At 37.9% G+C, this 26,797-nt stretch overlaps 1 protein-coding gene across 1 annotated transcript in view; it reads left to right on the top strand.

The window, feature by feature from the left end:
• Dnaaf6 (dynein axonemal assembly factor 6) overlaps positions 1 to 16,403 on the top strand; it is a 41,044-nt gene extending 24,641 nt beyond the window's left edge. Inside the window, exons 6-7 of the mRNA XM_027433560.2 lie at positions 12,203 to 12,288; positions 15,600 to 16,403. Of these exons, the coding sequence (XP_027289361.1) occupies positions 12,203 to 12,288; positions 15,600 to 15,711 (198 nt within the window). The 3' untranslated portion in view covers positions 15,712 to 16,403. The remainder of the gene's footprint in view (positions 1 to 12,202; positions 12,289 to 15,599) is intronic.
• The last annotated feature ends 10,394 nt before the right edge of the window (positions 16,404 to 26,797 follow it).

The following is a 26,797-nucleotide window of genomic DNA, read 5'->3' as shown; positions in this document are numbered from 1 at the left end:
TGCCATGAAAGGTAAAACAGAATAAGAGACCATGTGATTTTAGCTTTCCTGTCTGGCATTATACTTGGTAACTATTTTAAAGGCGGTGAATTAAATGATGGGGTGTGGATTTGAGAACAACTCCAGAGGCAGGATGAACATACAATTACCTCTAATGATGATGGGAGAAAGGGGTGAGTTTGTACTAGTCCAAATGAGTGTCTCAGCAGTGACAGTGAGGTCGGGAAGCAAATTTGATGTTAGTATTAATAGGGACTGGGTTGGGTCATAGTGGCACACACCTTTAATCTCAGGAGTCAAGAGGCAGAGGCAGGCAAATCTTTGTGAGTTCGAGTCCAGCCTGGTCTACAGAGACAGTTCCAGGACAGCCAGAGCTACATAGAGAAACCCTGTCTTAAAAAACAAAGAAACAAACACTAATAGGACCTGGAAAGTGGTGGGTGTAATATATAAGGGAGAAACAGGAGTAGATTTATAGCTTGAGCGAATGATGATGGCTTTAACCAAGATACAGGAAATTAATGAGATATCTGTGAATGATAGACTTAGATAGAAATGCCTTTTCTTATATCTCACTTGAATTTCTCACATATTTTCAGTTACCATCCATTACTTTGGATTGTTTTGTTGGCATATTGCAAGGTGAGGTATGGAATGGGGAAAAAAAAAAGGAAAAAAGTTCCATGAGTTACATTAAGTTCTTGTTAGTTTGAATTTGAAACATAATGGGAAATCTTGCTGCAAGTGTCTAGTAGGCTGCTAAATCCAAACCTACATAGAACTCAAGAAGAAAGAGACTGGAGTTGTCCATGTCCTAGTTGATGGTTGCTCTCATCAGATGTTAGAATGTGTAACTACAATGTGCTGGCTGTCCATCATGCTAGAAGTAAAGTAGGTATGATTTTAAGTTGTACACACACACACACACACACACACACACACACACACACACACACACACAGAGAGAGAGAGAGAGAGAGAGAGAGAGAGAGAGAGAGAGAGAGAGAGAGAGAGAGAGAGAATGAGAGATTTGAGAGATCTTGAAACTTGCAGGGATGGGGCCAATTGGAGGCATAAGAGGCCCTTAGATTGAAGTGAACAGTCAGAGAATTCAGAAACATAAATTCTTACCCCAATTTTAGTCTTGAAAACAAAGGGGGGCTAAATCAGTGGAGTGAGGTTTGGGTTGTGGCATAGAATTAGATACAAAGATGATGAGAGAGGGAGAATATCCATCATAGAAACAAGGTAAAAAGGCGCTGGAGCTTGCCTAACTCCGAGAATAGGACTGACAGAGGCACTGTGGTTGACAAGTGGGGCGTAGAGGGGAAGAAAAGAAGCATGGCTATCTGAGATGTATAAGGAGTTAGTCTGACTTCTGCAAAGGACAATTTGTGTCAGGAAGCAGGTGGGTGCATTGGGGATTTAGATCAGCAAATTCCCATTTTCACTCATCCCCATATTTAATGCCCCAAACTGAATGGGGCTACAGTTATTCTGCTAAGTGATTCCTTATTTGTTCTAAGAGAGGGAAGACGCAGCCTGCAGGGAGTTTGATAGTCCTTTTAAACTATAATTGGTGCATAATTCTTTTGTACTCCTCCTTTGAAGGAGTATATTGATAAGGAAACAATCTCGTGTGACCTAACAAAACAAGCTTGCTTTTGTTTTCTTTTGTTTTTCACGGCCATTTCTTTGAAGTGTGAGCTAGGAGTCTGCTTCCTGTCCTTGAACCTCCCTGAGAACAGGGAGGGATTCAGGGATGGTCCAGAAGGCGGTAAGCACCTGGCAGATGCAACCAGGAATCCCATGTTCATCACAGGCATTTATTTCAAAAAGCTGTCAATCATTCTAATCGGTTCACTGAGAATTCACTTGTTTCTTGAATACAGTGCTTCTTGAATCCTGATTTGTGTCTTAAGTTTAAAACAGTCGTATTCGTTTACTTCTAATAAATAAATAAATATAACTTCTTAGTAATGAAGTTTTTCCATTTAAAATTCTAGAGGACAGCCACCTATTTTGTCTTGTTTTGTGAAGCTTCCTGATTATGCTGACCTTGTTTGATTGCTTACATATCAAGCCATGTGTCGGGGAGAAAGATATTTGAGCTGTAATAGGATTCCTTATTATCAGCTTGAGGCAGCACAGTAAACCTTCAATTAAATTTCTAATAGTTCTCTCAGTAACACACATACATTTATAGCTAATATTATAACATTAGTTTGTAATGATCACGGTGGCGGGAGAGGATAACAAATATCTTCTTAAAAGCTAATATAATTGTATTGACTTAATACATTTCTGATTATGAAAGTAATATATTTATAATGTTAAAAATACCAATTATTAGTGTAAAAAATAAAAACCTTTCATAGTGAGATGCACAATAACTGCTAAAAGGGCTTAAAATCATGGATAGAATAATGGTACAAAATGTCTTATACATAGTACATAGTAATAGAAATCATCAGTAATTTTACATTTCAGTGATGCCATTTTCATGTGGTTTCATCAAATGATCAAAATCACATGATTCATAATTGTTGAGCCAGAACTGGCAGAAATATTTGATTACAGACAAGCAGTTTCATAACTGGAAAAACACCAATACTTAAGGGAGGGAGGAACAAAGGAAGACAAATAGAATATAAGCAATTTGACTGTAAAGAGTTGAATGATTATTTACCAGAGGCGGGAGAGAGTGGAGGGGGAGAAAACTGGGGGAAGGGTTAGTTAGTGGGCAGTAAATTATAGTTATACAGGAGCAAGAAACTCTGGGATATTATTGCACACCAGGGTGACTACAGGCAATAATTATGAACTGTACATTTCCAAAGGCTAGAAGAAAGGCGTTTCAGTGTTTGCACTATAAAAAAGGATCCATGTTGGGAGAGAAAGATAGGTTTAACTTGATTTAAACATCACATACTGTATAAATATATCAAAACATCATGTTGTACCTCATTAATATGAATAATTTTTAAATATCTGTGTGAATGAGTTGTAAGTGTGTGCTGTGCATATAATGGGTGAGGAGGTGTGGGGTCCATAGTACACATGTGGAGATCAGAGGACAACCTTGGGTGTCAGTCCTTCCCTTCTACTTTGAGCCAGGTGTCTCTATGTTGTTTGCTGCTGCCTAGTGTCCTGCCTTCGACTACTGTCTTGAAGTAGGAGCTTTATGATTACAGACATACAGAGCTACTGCATGGCTTTTAGGGATTGGAATTCAAGTTCACTCCAAGCCCTTTGCCCACTGAGCCATCTCCTCAGCCCAATTTGTTCATTTTTACACAAAAGTTAAGATAACTTTAAAGAAATAGAGAAGGGTTAAAACACACGCAAAGTTGCAAGGAACATCATTAAATTTGTCAGGTAAGAAGTAGTCAGTCAAACCAGACCAAAATAAAAAGCTCACAAAAACAAAAACAAAAGGAGTCTGCTTTGTGTTAGCCAACTACTTCTTTGGCAGGCAAACTGCCTTGGAGTGTAGTTGATATACCAAGTGGCACTCTATTGGAGAAAACTGATTTTTCCTTTGCCAATGGGTACTGATTGCATAGAGCCTCCTGGTTAAGGGAAGAACTGTGCATCACTTACCCTTCTCCAGGCTGGGATTTTGTGTGTTTTTGAAGCTGTGTAGGCCTTGTGTGTGATGCTACATTCTCTATGCGTTCATCCATGTGTCTCCTCTGTTGTGCTGTTACAGTCTCTGTGAGTTCATACATGTCTCCTCTGCTGTGCTGTTACAGCCTCTGTGAGTTCATAGGTGTATGACCTCTGTTATGCCTGGAAGACACTGTTTCCTTGGGGTCATCCTCCACCTCTGACTCTCACAAGCTTTCCACCTCCTCTTTCACATAGATCCCTGAACTTTGAGTTTGATGAATACATCCCAGTTAGGACTGAGTGCTCCAGAATATCTCAGTCTCTGCACATTGTCTAGTTGTGAGCCTATGTGTTAATTCTTATCTACTACAGGAAGAAGCTTCTCTGATGAGGGTTAAGCAATTCCCTGGTCTATGGGTATATCATTAGGTGTCATGGCTATGTTCATTCAGCACAATAATAGTAGTAAGTTTTCCCCTAGGAGCCCATAGCCTATCTAGTCTCAGGTACTTGTACTTTTTGTCTTGCTAGAGTTTTTTGTTTGTTTCTTTGTTTTGATTTTTGCTTTGGGGTTTTGTTTTTTGAAAGAGATAGAACACTCAAGCCCATGAAATTGGGTAGGTAGGGAGGTGGGGAGGATCTGGGAAGATTTGGGATAGGGAAAGGAATATTATCAAAATAGACTATAGGCTGTATGGAAAAATTAATAAAAATAAAGAAGTGGCCAGCTCTGAACATGTATACATATATGAACAACACTAACTGGACTCAGCAGACTATATTCACAGACATATACATGCACATGTGTGCATGATGTGTTGTGTTTGTAACAGTAATAACTAAACAAGAGCTCCTGAATTTGAGAAGGAATGGGAGGTACGGGAAGAACTTGAGGTAGAGAGGATGGGGTAGAAATTATGCAAATACAAGCCTCATGTATGAGTCTCAAAAATAAAATAAATGTGAGAAAAATACATAAAAACTTTTTATTAGTTTTTGGAAGATAACAGCTTCAGTGTTGTGGATAATGGCAGATTGAGCAAACCTGCAGAAGAGAGGAAGAAAAGACACCCAAATAAATATATTTTTTCAAGGATATGTAGTATAAAAGAGAGGGGGAGAGATGTAGGAATAAATGGAACTTGGAGAACATTGTAGAATAGGTAAGTTTTAAGTATGCTTTTAAGCTGATGAGAAGTATCTATTCTTTTATTGACATGTATTTCTTTCCTATTGTGTCTCACTGAATCTAAGGAACAAACATTAAAAGGTAGTCCTAGTTTAAGACTTTAAGGGATGTCTAAGGAAGAATGAGGCATTTTTGCTTATCATTACAAGTTATTATCATTTTGTACTCAGGGGCGAGGGATCCCTAACTCCTGCCTAAAGAAGGTCACTCTTGAGTGTGTAGCTACAGCTCAGATGTGTAGTACTTGCAGAGAATATGCCAGACCCCAAGTGTTCCCTCCTCCTTAGCAACCACTAAAGGATAATTTTGAAAACTAAAGAGTTTCCCTATGCGAACATGCCCAAATTGCTTCCCTCACTTTCGAGACCCTGATTAGAAAGGGCCAGTTTGTCTGAGTGTAGTGTTGCATGCCTGTAATTCCAGCACTCAGGAAACAGACAGAAGGATCACAAGTTTGAGGCCAGCCTGATCTGTGTGCTGATGACACTTAGTCTCAGGAAAAAAAGGATAGTGGGAGACAGGAGATACAAGGCGAACACTCAGCTGAATTCCACTCTGTTGACTTTTTCCTCTTTGAAACAGAGTTTTTCTCTTTGCTTTGATGACCTACATCCTGATTTTCTTCCCACATCACTGGTCAGTCCTCCTGTCCTTTGCTCCTATATCACTGTTTGCAGTTCCCTTGAGCTTTGACATCATTTTCCCTCTATCTGTTCTCTTGTAGTTTAGTCCCTTGGCTTACTTCCCACTCTTTTAGTAGGTGACAGAAACTCAACATGTCCATAAAATAACCTCATAATTGTTTTCTTAGAACATCTTTCTCATTAAAATTTCTCATGGCAATATTACTTACTGGGGATACTATAACTAAGAGATAACAGCATACAGAAGGCTTAAGCTAAAAACCCAACTCAGCTCTCATTCCTCTTTCTTTGATATTTCATAGTCAGCCCATCAGCACATCTTATTTGTTGTACTCTCAAAATACATTTTAAATCCCTCCAATTTTCCTAACTATTGCGTTTGATTTTATGTTCCAAAGTACCACCAATTCTTGCTGGGTCTATTTTGATTTTTCTCTGACTCATCTCAATGCTTCAACTGTAGCCTTTTGACACACAGTGTAAGAGATCTTTAAAAAGTAAACAGTCCCTACACATTGTAGGGTGAATCAGGAGAAGGGTAAGTTCAAAGTCGGCTTAGGCTACAGGGTAAATTTTGAGGCTAGGCTAGACTATATAGCAAGATCGTTTTTCTTAAAAAAAAAGATAGCAAACAAATATACAAAATTAGAGCACACCTTTCTTTACTTAGGCCCATAAATGCCTTCCTATTGCATTTAGGACAAAATCCAAATGTTTTTATCTTGATCTGTGGAGTCCTATATGATCTCAGTCTTATCTTCTTTTAGTTTCATCTCATGTTGCATTTTCTTCTTTGTTCAGTATTTTCTACTTACTCTAGCCCTGAGGTTCTGATCCTTTAGTATGCCAAGTTATTTCTTTCTATCTGGAATTTTCTTAACATAGGAAGTTTGTTTCCTATTCTTCAATACTTTTACCATGTATAGCTTTCTTTTTTGCTGTGACAGTCAATACTCCTAGAACTATATTATGGAATAGTAGTGAATAATGGACACCATTTCTTATGACTATCCACCTTTCTGTTTATTTTGAGATTGTGATTAATTACAATGTTCTTCCCTCCCTTTCCTTCCTCCAAACTCTCCCATAATACCTCGCTCCCACTCCCTAGAAGAGGGGCTGAAAAGATTGTAAGAACCAGAGGATCAAGGAGTTTCCTGTGAGATTATGTGTCCTGGTAACATCAGAAGCCACTCATAAAGTCCCACCAGCGCGATCACTCAGTTGTGAGCTGAGCAAGGCTGACACCAGCGAACATGTGGATGTGGTGGGAACAAACTCACAAGACCTCAGCCCTGCACAAAGAATTATAGTTGGTTGAATAAAGCTGGCAGTGGGAGAAGTAGTGCTCCCCAGGAAAGAGCACACCATTTGGTTGTTCACTGCCAACTTTCAGCCCAGGAATCATACATACAAGTAACATCAGATGGTCTAAACTGGTTACATTTAGGAATATATGTATATGCATGTATACGTACAAAATAACAGTTGAATAGCTCCTTAATTAGACCTGCTATAGTATAGTCAGCAAAAACCTCTCATAAGGCAATATTTGAGCAAAGACTGAAAGATGAAGGAGTGAAACTTGAATATTAAAAAATCCGAGTAAACATTTGAATGACTAATGTTTAAGATATGAGATATCAGAAATATTATAGAGAATAAGAAACTATTCTCAGTGAAATCAGAAGCACCCTGGAAATTGATAGGTGATTTAAATACAAATAGTAATGGACAGTATAGTATAAAGATATGGAAATTTTAATTACATATAATTGAGATGTATAAGATAATTTAAATCCATATACATAATGAAGTGATTACTAAAGTCATGTCAGTTTATTTATACAACATTTCATAAGTTACCTTTTGTGTACATTTGTAAAGGGCACCTTAAGTAGAATCTCAGAAAATTTTCATTATACAGTATAATCTTAATTATAGTCTTCATGCAGTATTTCAAATCTCTAGGTTTATTCATCCTACATTATTGAAACTTTGTACTCTTTTACCAGGATCTTGCATTCCCCTATCTCTGGTAACCACTATTATTTTTCTATGTATTTCCCTTTGAAAAGATTGTATATATAAGAGAGACCCTTTCATTTTTGTGTCTGGATTTTGTCACTTGGTATAATTTCAGACATGAAATGTTTTTAATGAAACAAAAGGGACACACAGTCATATAAAGAAGATGGGAGAAGCCAATAAACAAACAAAATCAGGAACCAACTGAAAAAGACTCTGAGGGAAACAGTGCCCTCAGTGGAGAATACAGATTTCATTTAGACAGAAAATGAAGAGACTACTCAATTAGATAAGCAGTGAAGAAGGGGTGAGGCGCTGTGTGTTCCAGTGGACCTAACAGAAGACATCAAGAGATCGGTCAAGTGTAGGAAACAGCAGCAGAAGAGATATGAATAGCCATATACTAATTATTAGGTTATAAAGAATGAGGCTTCTCATTGTTGTGGGGAAATGGAGATAGAAGCGTAATGACTTTGGTATACTGTTTAGGGAAAAGTTGGGTGCTGTGGAATTATGGAAGACTGTGGATGAGCTGAGCTTGTTTTTTGGTTTTGTAAGCAGTGTCTCACTATGTTTCCTAGTCTGGCCCTAAACTCACAATCCTCCTGTCTGTCTTCCAACTGCTGGAGTTACAGGCTGCCTCACCACACCACACTTCCTCTTGACTCCTATGGTAGGAGAGGAGTCATATTTCTGGGACACATTTTAAAAAGAAAAACAAGGTATGGCAATGTAGTACTGGAATGTTTGAAGCTTACAATGTTAAAACTATGCCATATTGCTTTAGAGAATACATGTTTCTTCTCTGGGCTGTTTTTAAAAAATAATTTATTTATTTGCATTGGTGTTTTCCTTTCATGTGCATCTGTGTAAGGGTTTTGGATATCCTGGAACTGGGATTAGTGAGTTTTGAGCGGCCATGTGGGTGCTGGGAATTGAACCCAGGTCCTCTGGAAGATCAGCCAGTGCTCTTAACTGCTGAGCTATATCCCCAGCCCCCAGAGAAAACACATTTCTATACACTTATTCTTTAGAGATGAATGTTTATGTAAATTCAAGGTAGAGATCCATCATTTTTGTTTTTTTTTTTCATTTTCCTACAGATTACTATTGCTCAAGAGGGTTTTTTTAAAAAAATAAATTACTGTGGTCGCATGGAAAAAAGAACTCGTGTGTTTCCATAGTTCAACAATGGGAAATTAAATTGTTGAAGTGATTCAAAATAAAACCTACGCAAGTCTCTCTTATTACAGTTTCCTGATGTTGTTTTGTTTCATAGTGAAACTCAATTTTAAATTTTTAAAGAATCAAATGTATCAGGATGTGTCTATACTTCTGACAAATAGTTCTATTTTATATCTACAGCACTTGAACTAGTTTAGAATAGTTTTCAAAATACTGACATGAAACCATCTGTAAATATTGTTTTACTAAAATTTCAGCAAATAGTATAGTCTAGCCAAGTTACATATAAAACATTCTAAATTATTCCTTTTTAAAAATATGTTTTAATTGAAATAGAATTACATCACTTTCCCCATCCGTTTTCCCCCTCTAACGCCTCAAGTTGTTAGCCTCTTTTTATTGTGTGTGTGTGTGTGTGTGTGTGTGTGTGTGTGTGTGTGTGTGTGTGTACATAAGTGTATCACACACATACAACCAGCTGAGTCCATTTTTGTTGCTTGTATGTATATGATGTTAGGGTTGAACATTTTGGATTTGGTGACTAATTAGGGGGCTCATTGTTAGTAGGGACTGAGTCTCCTCTCGGCAGTCATTAATTGCTGTAGTTCCTTGTCTAGTGGGTGGAATCACACAGTGTTTTCCCCTTGAGTGTTACCATCTCTATTGACAATGTCATTGTTCACATCTTGTTTGTGCAGTCATTTTTAAATTAATTCAGTTTGTAAGGGATGTACAAGAAAGAACCTAAATTCCTTTGTTTGGTCAGTGGTATCCCATACTTGGCAATTTTTAACAAAGAAAGCCTTTTGCACAGTCAGAGGTTGACTATTTTCCAAGTATTCATTGACAGTACCAATTATGAAACAAATCTGACTCATGTTTCAGGAAGGATTTTCTGCTAAGATTACAAGAGATAATTTTTTACTTTTAAAGAACTAAACAGTTCAAAGTAAAGAAACAGTTGTATCCCTTGATCCATGTGACAAGTACAAGTCCTTCCAGTTTCAAGAGGGGATTTGCTGTTACGATCCCCATGGAATCCTTATCTTGTGAGATATTGGTGTGCTCCATCCCACCTAATCTGTCTTTTCTCTTGTCCCTCCTTTGAAATATTGTAGCAGACACTTTCAATTTTCTTAAGAGGAAAAATTAGTGCGCTGCTTCTTTGAATTATCTTTCACTGGAACCACAGATTATTCTAATAACCACTTTGAAGTTCTGCCTACAAATTCTATCTAAATTTCACATACATCATCAGTCTTTCTTCTCAATTATCCTTTCAACTGTTAGGAAATACTATTTTACTTCTAAAGATCTAAACATTTCAAAGTTAAGAAACAAATAGTTCTATCCCTTGATCCATTTGGTGAATATGAGACATTAAAGGGCATCTCAAATTGACTATCTGACTGGAAGGTTATTTCAGTAACAGTGGGACTTTAGTCCTATCTAATGCTTATTCACTTTGAGCCAGAGTGCTTATAACTACTTCTGTGAAAAAGTGCTATTTATTTCACTTAAGGCATCTCTAATTATGAAGATTTGATTTCTAAAATGTATTTTAGAAGGTAACTGTTTGAGCAAGAAAGTTAATCACAGGAAGTACTTAAATGCTATCACCTCTAGATTGCTATCTATCATCACACTTAAGCACAGACTTAATAATGAAAATATAATTGAGAAGCATGTATTGATCCACATACCTTACACTATGGAAACACCATTGTGTGTATTGAGCATTTCAGGAGGAAATTCCAGTATGTCACATTATTTCATATGCATTGCCCTTAAAGCTTGCTTTTACCCTGGCCATTCCAACAACTGGACTCACCAAGTAAGTAAAAGGTCAGGTTGTCTAGTTTATCTTAGAAAAAGCTTCATAATTTACCTGAACTTTGGATTCCATTTTCATTGTTCCTTGGTTTATGAAAATTATATGCTCTCACATTTTTTGTATATATATCATAATAATGTCAACTCCCATCACAAAAAGAGTAGATGTTCTGCTGGCTAATTTTTGTCACCTTGACACAAGATAGAGAGTCTTTCAACTGTTAGGAAATACTATTTTACTTCCAAAGATCTAAACATTTCAAAGTTAAGAAACAAATAGTTCTATCCCTTGATCCATTTGGTGAATATGAGACATTAAAGGGCATCTCAAATTGACTATCTGACTGGAAGGTTATTTCAGTAACAGTGGGACTTTAGTCCTATCTAATGCTTATTCACTTTGAGCCAGAGTGGAAGAGGTAACCTCGATTGAGAAAATGTTCTCACCAGATTGGCCCTTGGGCAAGCCTGCTGTACATGCTTTTTTAAAATTTATGATTGATGTAGGAGGTCCCAGCTCACTGTGGGTGGTGACATCCCTGGGCAGGTAGTCCTGGGGTTCATAAGAATAGTATAGGGACCAAGCAGTAGCAGCCTTCCTCTATGGCTTCTTCATCACTTCCTGCCTCCACATTCCTGCCCTAAAGGATAAAGGACTATAAGCTCTAAAATGAAATAAACCTGTTCTTCCCCAAGTTGTTTATGATCATGGCATTATATCACAGCAATAAAAACCCTAACTAAGACAGATGTAAATTGGAGAAGTGCAATTTAGTGGTAAAATATACATTTATCATTGGTGACATTTGGTGTATTCACAGTGCTGTATAACCACCACCTATATCTATTTCCAAATTATTTTCACATACATAAAAGAAAACATCATACACATTAAACAGATACCACTTTTCTCCACTCCCCAATCCCCATCAAACTCCATGTATTCCCTCCTCCCTCTCTTCGACTAGATTCCCAGAGCTTGGCCTAGTGCTTGGTTGTGCATCTCTGCATTTGGTTCCATCAATTACTGGATGAAGGCTCTATGATAATAGTTGGGGTATTCACCAATATGGTTACAGGAGATGGCCAGTTTGGGGACCCTCTCTACTATTGCTAGGAGTCTTAGCTGGGGTCATCCTTGTGGATTCTTGAGAATTTCCCTAGCACCAGGTTTCTCCCTAACCCCATAGTGGCTCTCACTATCAAGATATCTCTTTCCTTGTTCTCCCTCTCCATCCCTCCCCAGCCTTGACCATCCTGTTATGTTCCCTCATGTTCTCATCCCCCATCTCCTCCCTTTTCCTGACTGGAGCCTCAATGGGACCAAACTAGGCCCTCTGTATATGACAGACAGTTGTGAAACTTGGGCTATCTGAGGGGCCCCTGGCAGTAGGACAAGGATCTATCCCTGGTGCATGAGCTAGCTTGTTAGAGCCCATTCCCTATGAGGGGATATCATGCTCAGCCTTAGCAAAGTGGAGAGGAGCTTGGTCCTGCCCTAACTTAATGTGCCAGACTTTGTCAGCTCCCCATGGGAGCCCTTACCTGTTGGGAGAAGTGGATGGGGTGGACTGGGGGAGGGGGAAAGGGGCAAGCAGAGGGATGGGAGGGAGAACTTTGGTTGGAATGTAAAATTAAATTTTAAAATATAATAAATTTAATAAAAAGTAACTTCTCTCCAAAATAACAGTATTTCCATATTTTATCTTAGGTGAAAATTAAACTGCCTGATACAAACCCTTCTGAAATTCAAATTGACATTCAAGAAACTCTCCTTGATCTTCGAACTCCTAAAAAGTGAGTTAAACGTAGAATTGAAATAGAATATTATCACATTAATGAGTCATTAGAATATTGCTTTTTAAAGTATAGTTTCCATCAACCTTAAATTCCCAAGAAAGGTGAAATGTCCATTGAGAATTCAGATATTTTGTTCTCCAAACAAAGCTAATTTGGGGGCTAGGCTATAACTTTGTGGTAAAGTACTTTCCTACCATGCATAGGTCTGTGATAAATCCAAAAAAAAATGTTTGGAAATAGCTAGCTTTCATATTTTGCACCTACATATAGGGTATGATAGGTTGACAGAATTGAAACATAATCCTTGACATTCTAATATAGTTTTATCTATCAGAAAAACTTCTGGAAGTGCTAATCTGTAAGCCTTGCTTACATGCTAATAGGAAATTTGAAACTGTGGTTATATAAGAGAAGCATTACCTTAAACTTTTTTGGATGTTAGTGGGCCTCTAAGATAAAATTTGAGGTATGTTCTTTTTTTAAGCTCAGCTTTTTTATTCATTAATTACTACTCATATTTACATATCCATCCCCCCATTCCCTTGTCTTCCCATCTTCCCATGTTTCCCACCAACCCCCCCAACCCACCTCACAACTCCTCCCCAGGGAGAGTGAGGCCCTCCATGGGGAACCTTCAAAGTCCGTCATAACATTTGGGGAAGAGCCAAGGCCCTCCTTGCTGTATCTGGGCTGCAACAGTATCCCTCCATAGGGAATGGGCTCCCAAAGTCTATTTGTGCTCTAGGGTTAAAGACTGGCTCCACTGTTAGAGGTCCCATAGACTGTCTTGGCCTCCTAGCTGACACCCACATTCAGAGGGCCTGTTTTGGACCAATGCTGTTTCCCCAGCTTAATGACTAGGGTCTCCATGCTATCAGTAGGTCAGGTCCATTGTTTCTGTTGGTTTCATCAGCTTCATTTTGGCCCCTTTGCTCATCCCTCCTCCCTCTCCACAACTGGATTCATTTTTTTAAAAGCCCACAAAATCATAGTGTTCTCATTACATCAGTTCAAATCATGTTCCTCAGACAACACATTCAGAAAAATTCTTACAAAATATTTCATATATGAAGCATAGATAAACCAGTCCTGTCTCTTAAAAGTAACTCTTTTTAAAGAACATTGTTGGAATCTGGTGTGTATTAGATAAAATAGCTAAGTATCTCACTGATTTGTCGTGTTTCCGTGTGGATGTGCAGGTATTGGTGAGTGCTGTGGCCTGTTCTCTGGAACTCATCACTTTTTCCCACTAGGCTTAAGAAGCAGGCAGTCTCTGGAACATTCTGTTCCTTTATTATCAATATCTCCAAGTTTCTTTTGTTGAACTTAGGGCTTTGAGAAGATAAAACAAGAGTAGTCTAGAAAAGACTACTTATTATTTCTGTAGTAGAATCATTTAACACAAAATGATCTACAGATGAATATTTATCTAAACTTTCTTCTGATCATTCCCACCACTTAAAAATGTATTCTTTCAAAATATCCCGTCATACAAAAATTAGATTCAGTATTCTTACCATCACTCCAAGGAGTAGTTAAGCTTTACACAGTATTTTTATGCATTTATTTTTCCTACAACCTTTGTAAGCAAAGGTAGTTAAATGAACAGTCAGTCTTCCGTGATATTTTCATGCCTGCTAAAATCACACGCATATCTATACCCCATGCCGTTAATTTCCGTTTCTCTAGCAGTTCTCACTGTCTCCATCAATCTTGAGGCGGCTGCTCTGGCTTTGCCGTCATTCCAGATATCCATCAGAACTCGCTAAATGAAAGTCTCACAGAGGCACTTTTCCACGTACAAACTTGGGCAGTGCTAGGTTATTTCTATACTCTATTTATAGGTTAAATTATCTAAACCACAGGTACAAATGGATATATATATATATATATATTATATATATATATATATATATATATATAGTCTGAGTTTGCTTTCTGTTGTTGTGGTAAAATCCTGACCAAAAGCAACTTGGGGAGGGAAGGGCTTATTTCATCTTTGCAGTTCTTAGGTCATAGTCCACCTTTGAAGGAAGCCAGAGCAGGAACTCAAGCAGGCCAGGAACCTGGAGACAAGAACTGAAACAGAGGACATGGAGGAGTGCTGCTTACTGGCTCAGTGAGAGGCTTGTCTCAAAAAAGAAAGATGAATATCAACTGAGGAAGACGCTTGATGTTAGCCTCCAGTCTCCATCACATGTACTCCCTTGCGTGTGCACACACAGAGAAACACAAAGACATGCCACATCCACACATGCACACTAAAGCCCTGTCTACCGAGGAAGGGAGGCCAAGAAGTGTTTCATATATTTAAATTTCTTCAGATATCAGTATGCTTTGACCATAATTATGCACACTTCAGATTCATACCACTCTGACAGGGTTATGGTTGGCTCATCGCAGTGGTCCATCTAAAAGCATACAACTGTCCAGCAGCTGAGGCATAAACAGCAAGATAAACCAAGCAATCTATCACAACCGGCTTTTGTCAGTGTGGAGTAGTAAAAACCAGAAGCAAGCAGAAAGATAAATTTTCATTGATCTGACATTGAAATCATTCCAGGCCAAGTATTTAGAGTCTACATATGTAGTAGAGGTTCAGCCTAAAGTGCTGTTAGCAGAAGCCTTAAAGAACCACTCCAGTTTCAGATTTGTATCAGCTGTCTGCATTCCACTTACATATAAATTAGACTGACACCGTATTACCGAGACAAATTCAAAGAGGCATGGTTCCACTTCATAACCTGGCAGTGGCACATGCCTTTAATCCCAGTACTCGGGAGGCAGAGGCAGGTGGATCTCTGTGAGTTCAAGACCAGCCTGGTCTACAAGAGCTAGTTCCAAGACAGCATCCAAAGCCACAGAGAAACCCTGTCTCGAAAAACCAAAAAAAAAAAAAAAGAAGAAAAAAGAAAAATAAAGGGAGAGACTCAGTCAAAACAACTGTTGGGATGTTTTAAAAATGAAACAGGCTTTTACTATGCAGCCCAGGGTTGCCTGGGATTCTCATTGTTGCCTGCACTGGCTTTGAACTTGGGGTCTTCCTGCTTCCACATTCAGAGTGGTAGGATTACTGGTATACATGCACTACATGCAACTTGCCTGCTCAGAAGTATAAGGATCCAAACAGATACATGATCTGTGTTACACAGGTATATTTTATTTGGTATTTATATTGTTTAAATACTTTTATGGGAAAGTTAAGCATCCTGGTGATACACACACTGCGTTATTGAAAATTGTATATTAGTTTAGGAGGTTAATTCTGGCTTCTAACCTTATTTTGTTTTCTCTTGTCTCATTTTTAGGAAGCTGATAGTAAACTTTCCCCAGCCTGTGGAAAGCAACAGTGCTAAAGCGTCCTATATCAAGGAAGCTGAAACACTTGAAGTCAGGATGACCCTGAAAAGGGAGTTTTGATTTCAGTCTTTCCTGAAACTGCATGAATAAGGAGAAGAGCCAGGAAAAATACATGGCAATGATAACAATATTTTTAGACTTTGAATATTGGCTAGGTTCTCTTTTGTGTTCTGACATATTTTAGAAAAGTCCAGAATTTTAGTGATGTTTTGATCAGTTACAGTCACTTCTGTTACTGTTAGGAAATATGATTTTCTCATACAATAAGGTGCTGTTCCATTTTTACATTGAGAGCTGAATAAAATATTTACAGGTTAACCAACTAAATTACATGATCAATTGTACAGCGCAACTATGACAATAAAATAGGTGGTTCAACTAAATCAGCAGTCTGAAGATCTAGTTAATTATACTATGATAGAACCTGCTACGTAGGGATTCATATTATTATCACAGAATTTGGTTGCTTTTCATTGATTTTTATCAATGATTTAGGTTATCTTCTATCTATGCCCTCAATATTGTTCTGTAACATACAGGTTAAAAGGTACTATAAATAATTTGCTGTATCACATGAGCCATGTTTATTTGAAAAAGTAGTATTTATAGATATATTTGTAGATTCAATTTCCCCTCATTTTTATCTTCCTAATTGGACATTCTTATTTTTACACATTGTTCCAGCGTTCCTTGCATTTTCCTGCATTATTGAATAAGTTTATCTCATAACTTTATTAAAAGTTATATTTTATCACTGTTGTAATTTGACTTCACTCATCATTATAGAACTGAGAGATTAACTGGGAGTAAATTTTGGACAGAGATAAAACATCTGATATATGCTAATCACTTCTATGTTAACCATCATGAGAATACTCAGTAAAATATTTCCTGGTGTCAGTTATGTATATAACTACCAGACTTCTAGCTTGTTACTAGAGCTAGCAGAAGAATTAGACTAAGGTTCTGGAAGAAGTAATTGTCAATGCAATATGTCAAGACACTGTGACATTTAAGTTACCATCATGGCTGTGTTCTGTGAGGGGAGGCAGGCAGACAGGCAGGGAGGGAGGTAGGAATGCAAAAGAAATTAGTGTCTATGAATTTCAGTCACTGGTATTGCAGCACTAAAAGATTTTTTGCTTTGCTTTACTAGCATACTCTTTTTGGTGTTAAATTCTAAGAATTTAACATCATAGGTCAAGAGTGGTGGTGCACACCTTTGATCCCAGCACTCACAAGGCAGAGGCAGGTGGATCTCTGTGAGTTTGAGGCCAGCCTGGTCTACAAAGTGGGTTCTAGGAGAGCCAGGATTACATACTGAGACCTTGTCTCAAAAAAATTCTAATATCACAACCTAAAATGTGATCTCTGGGGGCAATATTAAGTAGTAACTAGTAGTTTTCTTCTCTAGAGAGCATTGGTGACTCTGAAAAGTGTGTCTCTTTTTTCCCTGTAACTCTGACTCTAATTATAAAGACCATTACTATTCAAACTTCAAATCTTCAAGTGAAGATGTTTTCAAGTTGTCCCTAGACCAGAAGATATTTAGGCCACCATGATTTGGCCGTTAGTTCTGTTGTGCTGTGCCAATTATATAAAGAAACAGAGCTCCAAGAACAGTGAAATATGCTTGATAATTACGCTCATTTAGAAATTATCCTCCTTTACTGTCCTTAGCCTTAGAGTAAAGATGACATTGGTTATAATGTTGCTTTGTTTTAGGCGAATTCATAAGACTTTCTTCTTTTAAATAGAAATAGTACACTAAATAAAATGTAGAACTGATGATATAGAAGGAAAATTACCTTGTCACCATTTTTAGTAAATCATAGTCACTTTCAGAATTGTAATTTAATAACACAGTTGTTTCCAGACTGAGAGAGCATCCCTCCATGTGGAATGGGCTCCCAAAGTCCATTTGTGTGCCTTATGACAGACTTTGGAGATCCTCCATGGAGGGCCTCACCCTCCCTAGGGAGGAGAGAGGGGGGATGGAGTGGGGGCTTGGGGAGGTTTGGTGGGGCTAGGGGAGGAGGGAAGGGAGAGGGAGCTGGGATTGACATGTGAAGCCATCTTATTACTAATTTTAAAACATAAATGACTGAATGGATAAATGAATGAATGAATGAATGAATAAATAAATAAATAAATAAATAAATAAATAAATAAATAAATAAATAAATAAATCCACAGTTGTGGCATAGCATAGCCTAAAATCCTGGCTTGCTTTCTCTTGCTGTGATGAAACATTATGACCAAAAGCTACTTGGAAATGAAAGAGTCTATTTCACTTCCACTTCCACATCACAGTCCATCATCAAGGAGAGTCAAGGTAGGAACCTGGAGGTAGAAACTGAAGTAGAAGCCATGGAGGGGTGCTGCTTACTTGCTTGCTCTCCAAAGCTTGCTCAGCCTACTTTCTTAGGCCATCCAGGACCACCTGACCAGGGATAGCACCACCCACAGTGACTAGGCTCTCCAACCTCAATAAAATGCCCTCACAGATGAGACCACAGTTCTTGAGGATCCCTCTTCTCAGATAACTCCAACTTTTGTTATGTAGACAAAAACAAACAACCCCCCCAACCAAAACAACACAAATACTTAAGACAAGATACACAGGGTCTTGGAGAATGGGTTTTCAACACAAGGGATAGCAGATGCAAAGATCTAGGTCTAAAAGAGCAGTGGGCTGAAAGCAAGGAAAGGCCTGATCCTGGGGGAACTATGACTGGAGAGAAGATTGGAAATGTAGACCAGGGAACTGTCCTATAGAACCTTGTAAGCTATGGTTAAAATTTGGATTTCATTCTCAGTGCTTGGGGAAGGAGAGTATCAGGAGATAAGAACAGAAACAAAAAATAGAGGTTAGTTGGGATGCTATTGCAGCAGCACAAGCAAATTTTTATTCCATATATTGTACTTTAAATGAAATATATTGTTGATTTTAGTCATTAGAAAAATATGCATGATGGTATACTACAACTAGAAAACTTTAACAGTATACAAAATACTCTGAGATTAAAGGAAAACTAGAAAGTACCTACAAGCTGGTGCCTCTTCCCAATTTGTTTTCTCTAGTGCACAGCATAATTTCCCCCCATATAGGATGATAATAGTATGTAAAATGGTTTTAAAACCTACTTTTCATTTATAAATACAGTTGTTTTAAATTATTTTGTTCTTGAACTCTAATTATCTTGGGGTAAAACAGTATGATAAATGGTCCATGTGTGTTTTAATTTTATTTCTGTTTTTATTTTGAGATAGATAGGTTCTTGTGGCATAGCTCAGAGTGGCCTGGAATTTGCTGTATAGTACATAAAGGGATGCTATCAAATCACTATGAAGCCCAGCCTGCCTGCCTCGTCTCCCAATTACTAGGATTACAGGTGTGCTACCATGTCTGGCTTGTTGCAGTGTTCTTTCTAATAATTTGTTTTCAAGAACGGTTCACATAATATTAACATGGCTGTATCAATTTTCATTAGTATTCATCTGACTTTATCTTTTCACATCATTTTCCATGCTTTCCATGTTTTATATAAGGTGAGCAGCAAGCATGAAGAGAAAATTTGAAATTTTTACTTCAACTGGGATTTTGTATTGAAAATTCTTAGTCCAGTTGTATTCATTATGATAGATTTGGACTTATCTAGAGCATGTTGTGGAATTAAACTTTTATTCTGATTTCTCTATACTATTCTTTTCTTCACCATTAATCAAAATTTAAATTTCCTCTATTTTCTTCCCTCTGCTTTGAAAGTTACATGGCTTTGTTTTGTGTCCCTCTTTTAAGCTCACAACCTTAAAGTTTTTTTTTTTTAGTCCTGGAATCCCATGAAATAAATCAAGGCCTTCTTTTAACTCACCCATGCCCCTTCTACTATGTTTTTCTATCTCTGGGTTCTGAATTATTACCATGTATCACAGTCAATATATCTACCCACCTGTTTACTTTATCTTTCATTTCTCTAGGTTAGTGCTTCCCCTCTCAGGCACATACTTCAGTATTTTGTTCAACAAAGGTCTTTTCATTTTGAATCCTCTCACAGCACTTGGGAAAATAGTTTTCTTTCATTTCTGAAAATAGGTTTTTTGCTTATATTCTGGAATAATGGCTTAATTGGGTTTCAAATTTCTGATTCTTAAGACATTGCCCTTCCTTCCTGGACTTAGACAGACACAGGTAAAATTCCCAGGCTATGATGCAGATTGATTCTTTTTTAAACCAGTCAGACCAAGTTCAAAGGATACAGCCCTTCTAGGGACCCAAATTTATGATAATGCCCTTGAGCCCACGATCTCATTATCTGTCTTTCAGTCTTTGAAAATGAAAACCCTTTTCTGAGGGCAACTACAGCTTCCATTCACAAAATCCCCATTCTGACTTTCAATTCCCCCTAATTTTAGGCACCTGGAAGCTTTCCTTTGTTTCTCAAGAACTCAACTATGCAATTAAAAGATAGTTTTGTTTTTGTTTTTGTTTTGTGACCAGATAGTGATGGTGCAGGCCTTTAATCCTAGAACTTGGGAGGCAGCGGCAGGCAGATCTCTGAGTTTGAGGATAGTCTGGCCTACTAAGCAAGTTCCAGGACTGGCAGGGCTACACAAAGAAACTCTGTCTCAAAAACAAAAACAAAAGAGATATTTGTGTGAGTATCTTATCTTTGTGTGTGTGTGTGTGTGTGTGTGTGTGTGTGTGTGTATTTTATCTTACACTTACAGAATTGCATGTCAAAGGGAGTTTCAGCTAATTTAATTGGCTACATTGTTAGATATGACAGATCTGCTTTCTTGTCATTGCATTTCAAATATTGTGTTAATGACTGTTATTAACTTGGTTACTGTTCATTAAATTTCCTTGTGTATGTGGGGGAAAGCATTGCTGAAATCATCATGCATTTTACGCACAAGACATGGAAGATCTGAGCAGGTTCTTTCCTGGAAGCCTCCTCTCTGAGGATTAGCTATTATGGTACCCTGAAAGCTTCCAAAAGAGGGACGAAACCAACAGTCCTACTTAGCTATGATGCCTATGAACCCTAGAAAAAGAACTACAGCCAACTAAGGGGTATTGAGAGCAGTAGAAAATAGTCTTCCTCAGGGAAAAGGACACCAGTTGGTTATCCAATACCAATACCAAGTGGTAAACCCTGAAATCTTATACATACAAGTGGCATTATATAGCCTGAGCAGAGTGTGTGTGTGTGTGTGTGTGTGTGTGTGTGTGTGTGTGTGTGTAAGAAAAGGAGGCCAGAAGCTATGGCCTCCCTTGAGAAAGATCAAGGGGGAAAACATGGGAGGGCTTGAATGGAGAAAAGGGAAAAGGGAAATGATGTAATTATATTTTAATTTCAATTTGTTTAATATGTATTTGCTTGTATGTGGATATTAGCATTTAAGTCAATAATCAAGCTATAATCTATAGAATCACAGAGGTTAGGTAGTAGAATAAGGGGCTGTGGGGGACAGGTAGATCTCATTAGGATAGGGAACTAGGATAATTTTGGGAAGTGTTGAAGTAAGAGGATCAAGTGGAGAGAGGAGGAGAGAGAAGGATGAGGTAGTGAATTTGGAGGGAAAGAGCTAAAATTGAAGGCCATTTGAGGGATCATATGGAAACCTAATACAGTATAAACTTCCTAGAATATATAAATATCTAAGAATCCTAACTGAAATTAGCAAACAATTTGGGAGACAGCCCCAACTGGCCATCTCATGTTACCAAATAAAATTTCTTGTCTCAGGATTGGGATACATCTAATTGATGTTTTGGCTGAAGGGAATTGAAATTCCCAAACAAGCCAGGCTATGGTTGCCAAGACAATAGATTGTTCTCCACAAACTGACCACAAACCCCCATTGATTATGGAGAACTCGAGCTGGTGCCTATATAAAGTCTTCACTCCTATGTTCTAGCATCTTTGATTCAGGAAAGTACTCCGTAGGCTATCACAAGAGAAACGTAAACACAAACCCAGCCATAGACCCTTGGAGGGACAATGGTGTCCTGCCAACAAGATTAGAGCCACAGAGGCACAAAACTTGTGGGAGTAACAAACCGATATCTAATTTTACTTAAGGCTCACTGCACCAGAGGGAACTCATACCCAACACTGCTTGACTGACCAACCTGAGACTAGAAAGCCCAGGGACAGGGTAAAAGCAAATATTATTATTTAAAAATAAAATAAAAACAGCAATAAAATGACTCTTAATGATACATTCTGTAATATATATAGATCAGTGCCTTGCTCAGCCATCGTCAGAGAAGCTTCTTCCTGCAGCAGATGGGAACAAATACAGAGACCCATAGCCAGACATTATGCAGAGAGACCTTGGAACACTAAGCCCTAAAAGGAAACTTTCTATCAAATCTCTTCTTCTGGGTTCAAGGAACTCTGCTGAAAAGGAGGCAGAAAATGCATAAGAGCCAGAGAAGGTGGAGGACACCAAGAAAACAAGGACCTCTAAATCAACATGATCAAAGCTCATCTGCACCAGGTCCATTTTGTATACATTATGGCTTCCAGTTTAATATTTTAATGGAATTCCTGAGTGTGATAATGAGTAGGTGTCTGTTTCTCGTGTCTTCTTTTGGGCTCCTTTCCTTCTGTTTGTTTGTTTTGTCCAATTCCTATGTGTTAGGTTTTGTTTTATCTTATTATTACTTGTTACTGTCCCTTGGAGAGATAGAAAGGGAATGGATCTGGATGGGAGGGGAGGTGGGAAGGAACTAGGAGGAGGACTGGAGGGAGGGAAAATTGTAATCAGGATATATTATGTGAGAGGAAATTTATTTTCAATAAAAGGAAAAATAAGAAATAAATAAAGGATTCACTACTGATTGTCAGCTCAGTCAGCCTGAGCACAAGGAGTTAAATCAACCACATAGTCTAACAACCTCATGAATAAACCATGTTCAGGTCTAACCCACTCAATAGGGCTCAATAGCCTCTCCCCAAATCACTGCAACACTCAATACATAAGCTTTGATATTATATCTCCAGAAATAAATGCATAGAATTATTTTTATACAAAACCAAAGTAAGGTCATTGGAGGCATCCCCTCGGAAGTGGTAGGGGCTTGTGGCTTCTTCTCTCTTTTTACTTTCCAGTAGCCGTGGAGTAAACAGCTTTCCTATACCATACACACACACCCAGACTTATTACGAAAATGCAACAAGACCAAACAAACAGCCTGAAAAGCCCTAAGGCAAAATAACCCCCTATAATTTGTAAGTTGATTGTTTCATATATTTTGTACCACTGGTAGAAAACTGAATGACATACATTCTGTCTCTGTGTCTCTGTCTCTGTCTCTCCTCACTCATCCTCCTTTTTGCTTTCTGCTTGTGGGTCAGATGTAAACTCTAAGCTACTCCAGACACATGCTTGCCTGCTGCCATGCTCCCCACCTTGATAGTGATGAACTCACCCTCTGAAACTGTGAGCAAGCCCGCAACTGAATGGAAATAAAGCCTTTGTCATGGTGTTTTGTCATGGCAATAAAAAAGTAGCTACAATAGATTGTAAAAGCTTCTTGTTTATTATGAAAATCAAACAGCTATCTGGAACATATTTTACAACTAATTTTTCCCCAAGATATTTTTGCTTTTTAAATTTGTTCATACAACTTTTTGGCAGGTTTGAAGATTAATCTTTTGGCCTTGTGTATGACAGGCAAGCCATTTACATTCCAATAAGAGTAGTCTTGATAAGCTCTGTGTTTATATGATATCCTTTAACCTGTTCACTTATTTTCCTCCTAGCATCTTAAGGTTTTATCTCTTACTTTCAACTGTATCCATCTGGAATTTATTTTGGAATAATTAATTTTGGCCTCCTAATTCTAGACTCGAACGTAATAAAATATGTTTAAAACATTCACTGTCACACTCTACCTTCTTCCTATTTATTTTTACCATGAAGTCATCCATAAATTTTGCTGCTGGAAGAGAAGTTGATGATTTGTGATGTATGATTTGTAATATATTATAAACCATGGGAATTTGAGTGCAATACACTTTTAGTCAACTTCCTGACATGATAATTTTTAAATGTTTCTCGTTGACTTTAAAATATATTGCATGCACGCTCATGCGCGCGCGCACACACACACACACACACACACACACACACACACACACACACACACACACACAGGAATTTAGTCTTACATTAAGTTCATATCAGTCCAAATTTTAGAAGTATCATAGACCTGAGAGATGCTGAAAAGCAGTTTTTTCTCTTACCCTACCAATCATTTAAATGAGTTTTGTTTGTTTCTTACCCCATGCAGAAAAAGAGTTTCACCTTTACACCTAAACAAGGTTTTTATTTAAAATACATTACATGAATAATACTGAGTGAGGGGGTAGTGAAGATGAAGAGTAATCATCCTTTAGAACCTTTACCATGTGGATAACAGAGTACAGAGAAAGGGTATGGACTTCCATGTGAAAAGACTGCCTTCCTTGTTGGCAAAAGGTCACCCTTCACAGACAAATTGTAAAAAGATCCTCCACTGTCCCAGAGGCGTGAGTTGGGAAGAGGTTATCAACAGCATATGCAAGGCAATTCTGACCCTGCTTGTCCATATTGCTCAGATGCTGATCCTATACAAACTTCCCTGCATCCTACTTTACAGATGTCTTGTTCAGCGCTTGCTACACTCTAGTCTTTAAAGGTCAGTGGAGGAATCTGAACAAACCTGTAATTTAGTTACTAGTGTCGTAACAGTGGGAAATTCTCAGGTTTGACCATCATTCTTTGGTTCTTCAAGACATACCTTACCATAAACTGAGTGAAGGGAATCTGGCAGGTCTTCACAGCTGTTTGCTAAATGCTGTGAGTCTTAAGAATACTTAAAAGGGTTTTTTTTTTTAAGTAGTAGATGAAAATATCTGCTAAAAGATGTTTGATCCCAGTACCATTGCTCTCCATCCTGAACCGTAGTTTTGGCCATCCTCACCTATGATGTATTTCCATTTCTTCTCCATATATTGAACCACACAAGGAACTTGCTTGTAAACAGCTGACTTGATTTTCCAAATGCTCTGTTCAACCTAAAGACATAAGCCTTAGCTGCAATCTTAAATTCAATAAAGTTTAACTTTGCCCAACACCGTGAGAAGTACACACATAATTTAGTTCAGAAAATGTGGTTAGTATACATAACAAAAGAAACCAAGACTATTTGAAAACGTTGAATTGTGCACTGTAGGAAATTAGCAACACTAGGGTAAGAATGTCTGAAAACTCGTCTCTTCCATAGAAGCAAGTAGAACACGACGAAACTCTAAAAGCAGTTTCAGAACTCTTGAAGGTAACCTGGAGCTTCTCACAATCCAGATAATGTTAATTTTTAAAAATGACTAAATGTGAGTAAGAAATTGCATCATTTATGGATCATCACTTACTGGTATTATTATCACCTCAAGCCCTCCCTGTTCTATGGTAACTGGGAAGAAACAGTGGGCCATACTTGTGGTGAATCCAGCCAGATTGATATTCATATGGTGAACCAACATTCCCCCAAAGCACCAGGATCCAAAGACAAAAATGAAATTGGGCTATATCAAAATTTAAAATATGTGTGCTCCAAAGGACATTATCAAGACATCAGTGGTGGCACAAGCCTTTAATCTCAGCACAAGCCTTTAATCCCAGCAGAGGCAGGGGATCTTTGAGTTCAAGGCTAGTCTGGTCTACAGAGCAAGTTCCAGAACATCCTCAGATACATAGAGAAATCCTGGCTGGAAACAAAACAAAATGAAAAAAACATAGAAAGGAAAAACAACATACAAAAGGAGAGAAAATATTTGCAAACTATATGTCTAATAAAAAGTATCACCAATAATATATAAGGGACTGGTAACTCTTTGTAACCTACGGAGATCGTTGTAGAAAATCACAACCAATTAAAATGCAGAGTTGTGGAACCCAGTACAACACATCAACAAAACAACTCCCACACCTAAGCTCAGGGATAATTTTGGGAGAAGGGACAGAAAGATTGTAAGAACAAGAGGATCAGGGAGTTTACTGCGAAATTGTGTCACCTTGTAATGTCAGAAACTATACCCATAAAGTGTCACCAACATTGCTGCCTAAACTCTAGCTTAACAAGGCCAGTAACAACAGATATGCCAAAGTGGATGGGAGAAAGGCCACAAGGCCTCAGCCCTACACAAAGAACTACAGGCAAGTAAGGAACTCTGCAAGTGGGTAAAATAGTCTACCCCAAGGAAGAGCACACCAATTGGTTATTGATACAAAATGGTCAACCCTGAAAGCATACATACAAGAAACTTTATATAGACTAAACAGGTTGTATTTAGGAACATATATGTGTATACATATGTGCTTGCAACAACAATCAATTAAAAAGGGGGCCATTGATTGGAAGGAGAGCAAGGAGGGATCTATGAGAGGGTTTGGAGAGAAGAAAGGTAAGTCAGAAATGACATAATTATATTAATGTGAACAGAGTAAAAGAAATAATGAAAATACCCTCTAGAGTAACACGGCCCTATGACTAAAACTGTGGCTCAGACTTTTTCTATCAAGATCACAGTACCTTTCCAACTTCATAGCTTTGAAGTTGCATCTTTGACTTTCAGCAGGTCAAAGCACTTTCTCTTGCTAACAGTGCCTTCTGCTTGTTGAGGATATTCTTTTATCTTTTGAAGTTTTCTTTGTAATTTTTAAAAAATTTCATACAACAGGACCATACTTACATCAGTCAACACAGAAGGACTGAACAGTCAGGCTCTGCAAAAGATTGCTAGACTGAACCTTAATTATCTTTGAAGTATTTAGAGAGCAACAGTAAATGCACTTAGTAGGTTGTATATACATGTAGACATGTTTGTATGTGTATGCATGTATATATGTGCATAAACATACAATGGTAATAAAGAGACTATGAATTGGAAGGGTAGACACAGTTTGAGGGAGGGAGGAGAGATGTAGGTACAGGGTTCATATACAAAGTTGGAAAACATAAAATAAAATATTAAGTATTTGGAAAAGATCTGCATTTTGAAATGGGTTAACTTAAACTGAGCTAAAATTTACCTCTTTGATCGCTAGGAAATAATGTTAGGGAAATGATATGATTCCACAGAGTACTGGG

The sequence above is a fragment of the Cricetulus griseus genome, chromosome X (genome assembly GCF_003668045.3).
Source record: "Cricetulus griseus strain 17A/GY chromosome X, alternate assembly CriGri-PICRH-1.0, whole genome shotgun sequence".
Classification (NCBI taxonomy): Eukaryota; Metazoa; Chordata; class Mammalia; order Rodentia; family Cricetidae; genus Cricetulus; species Cricetulus griseus.
The sequence above is the reverse complement of the archived record's forward strand: the minus strand, read 5'-3'. Positions and strand labels throughout refer to the sequence as shown.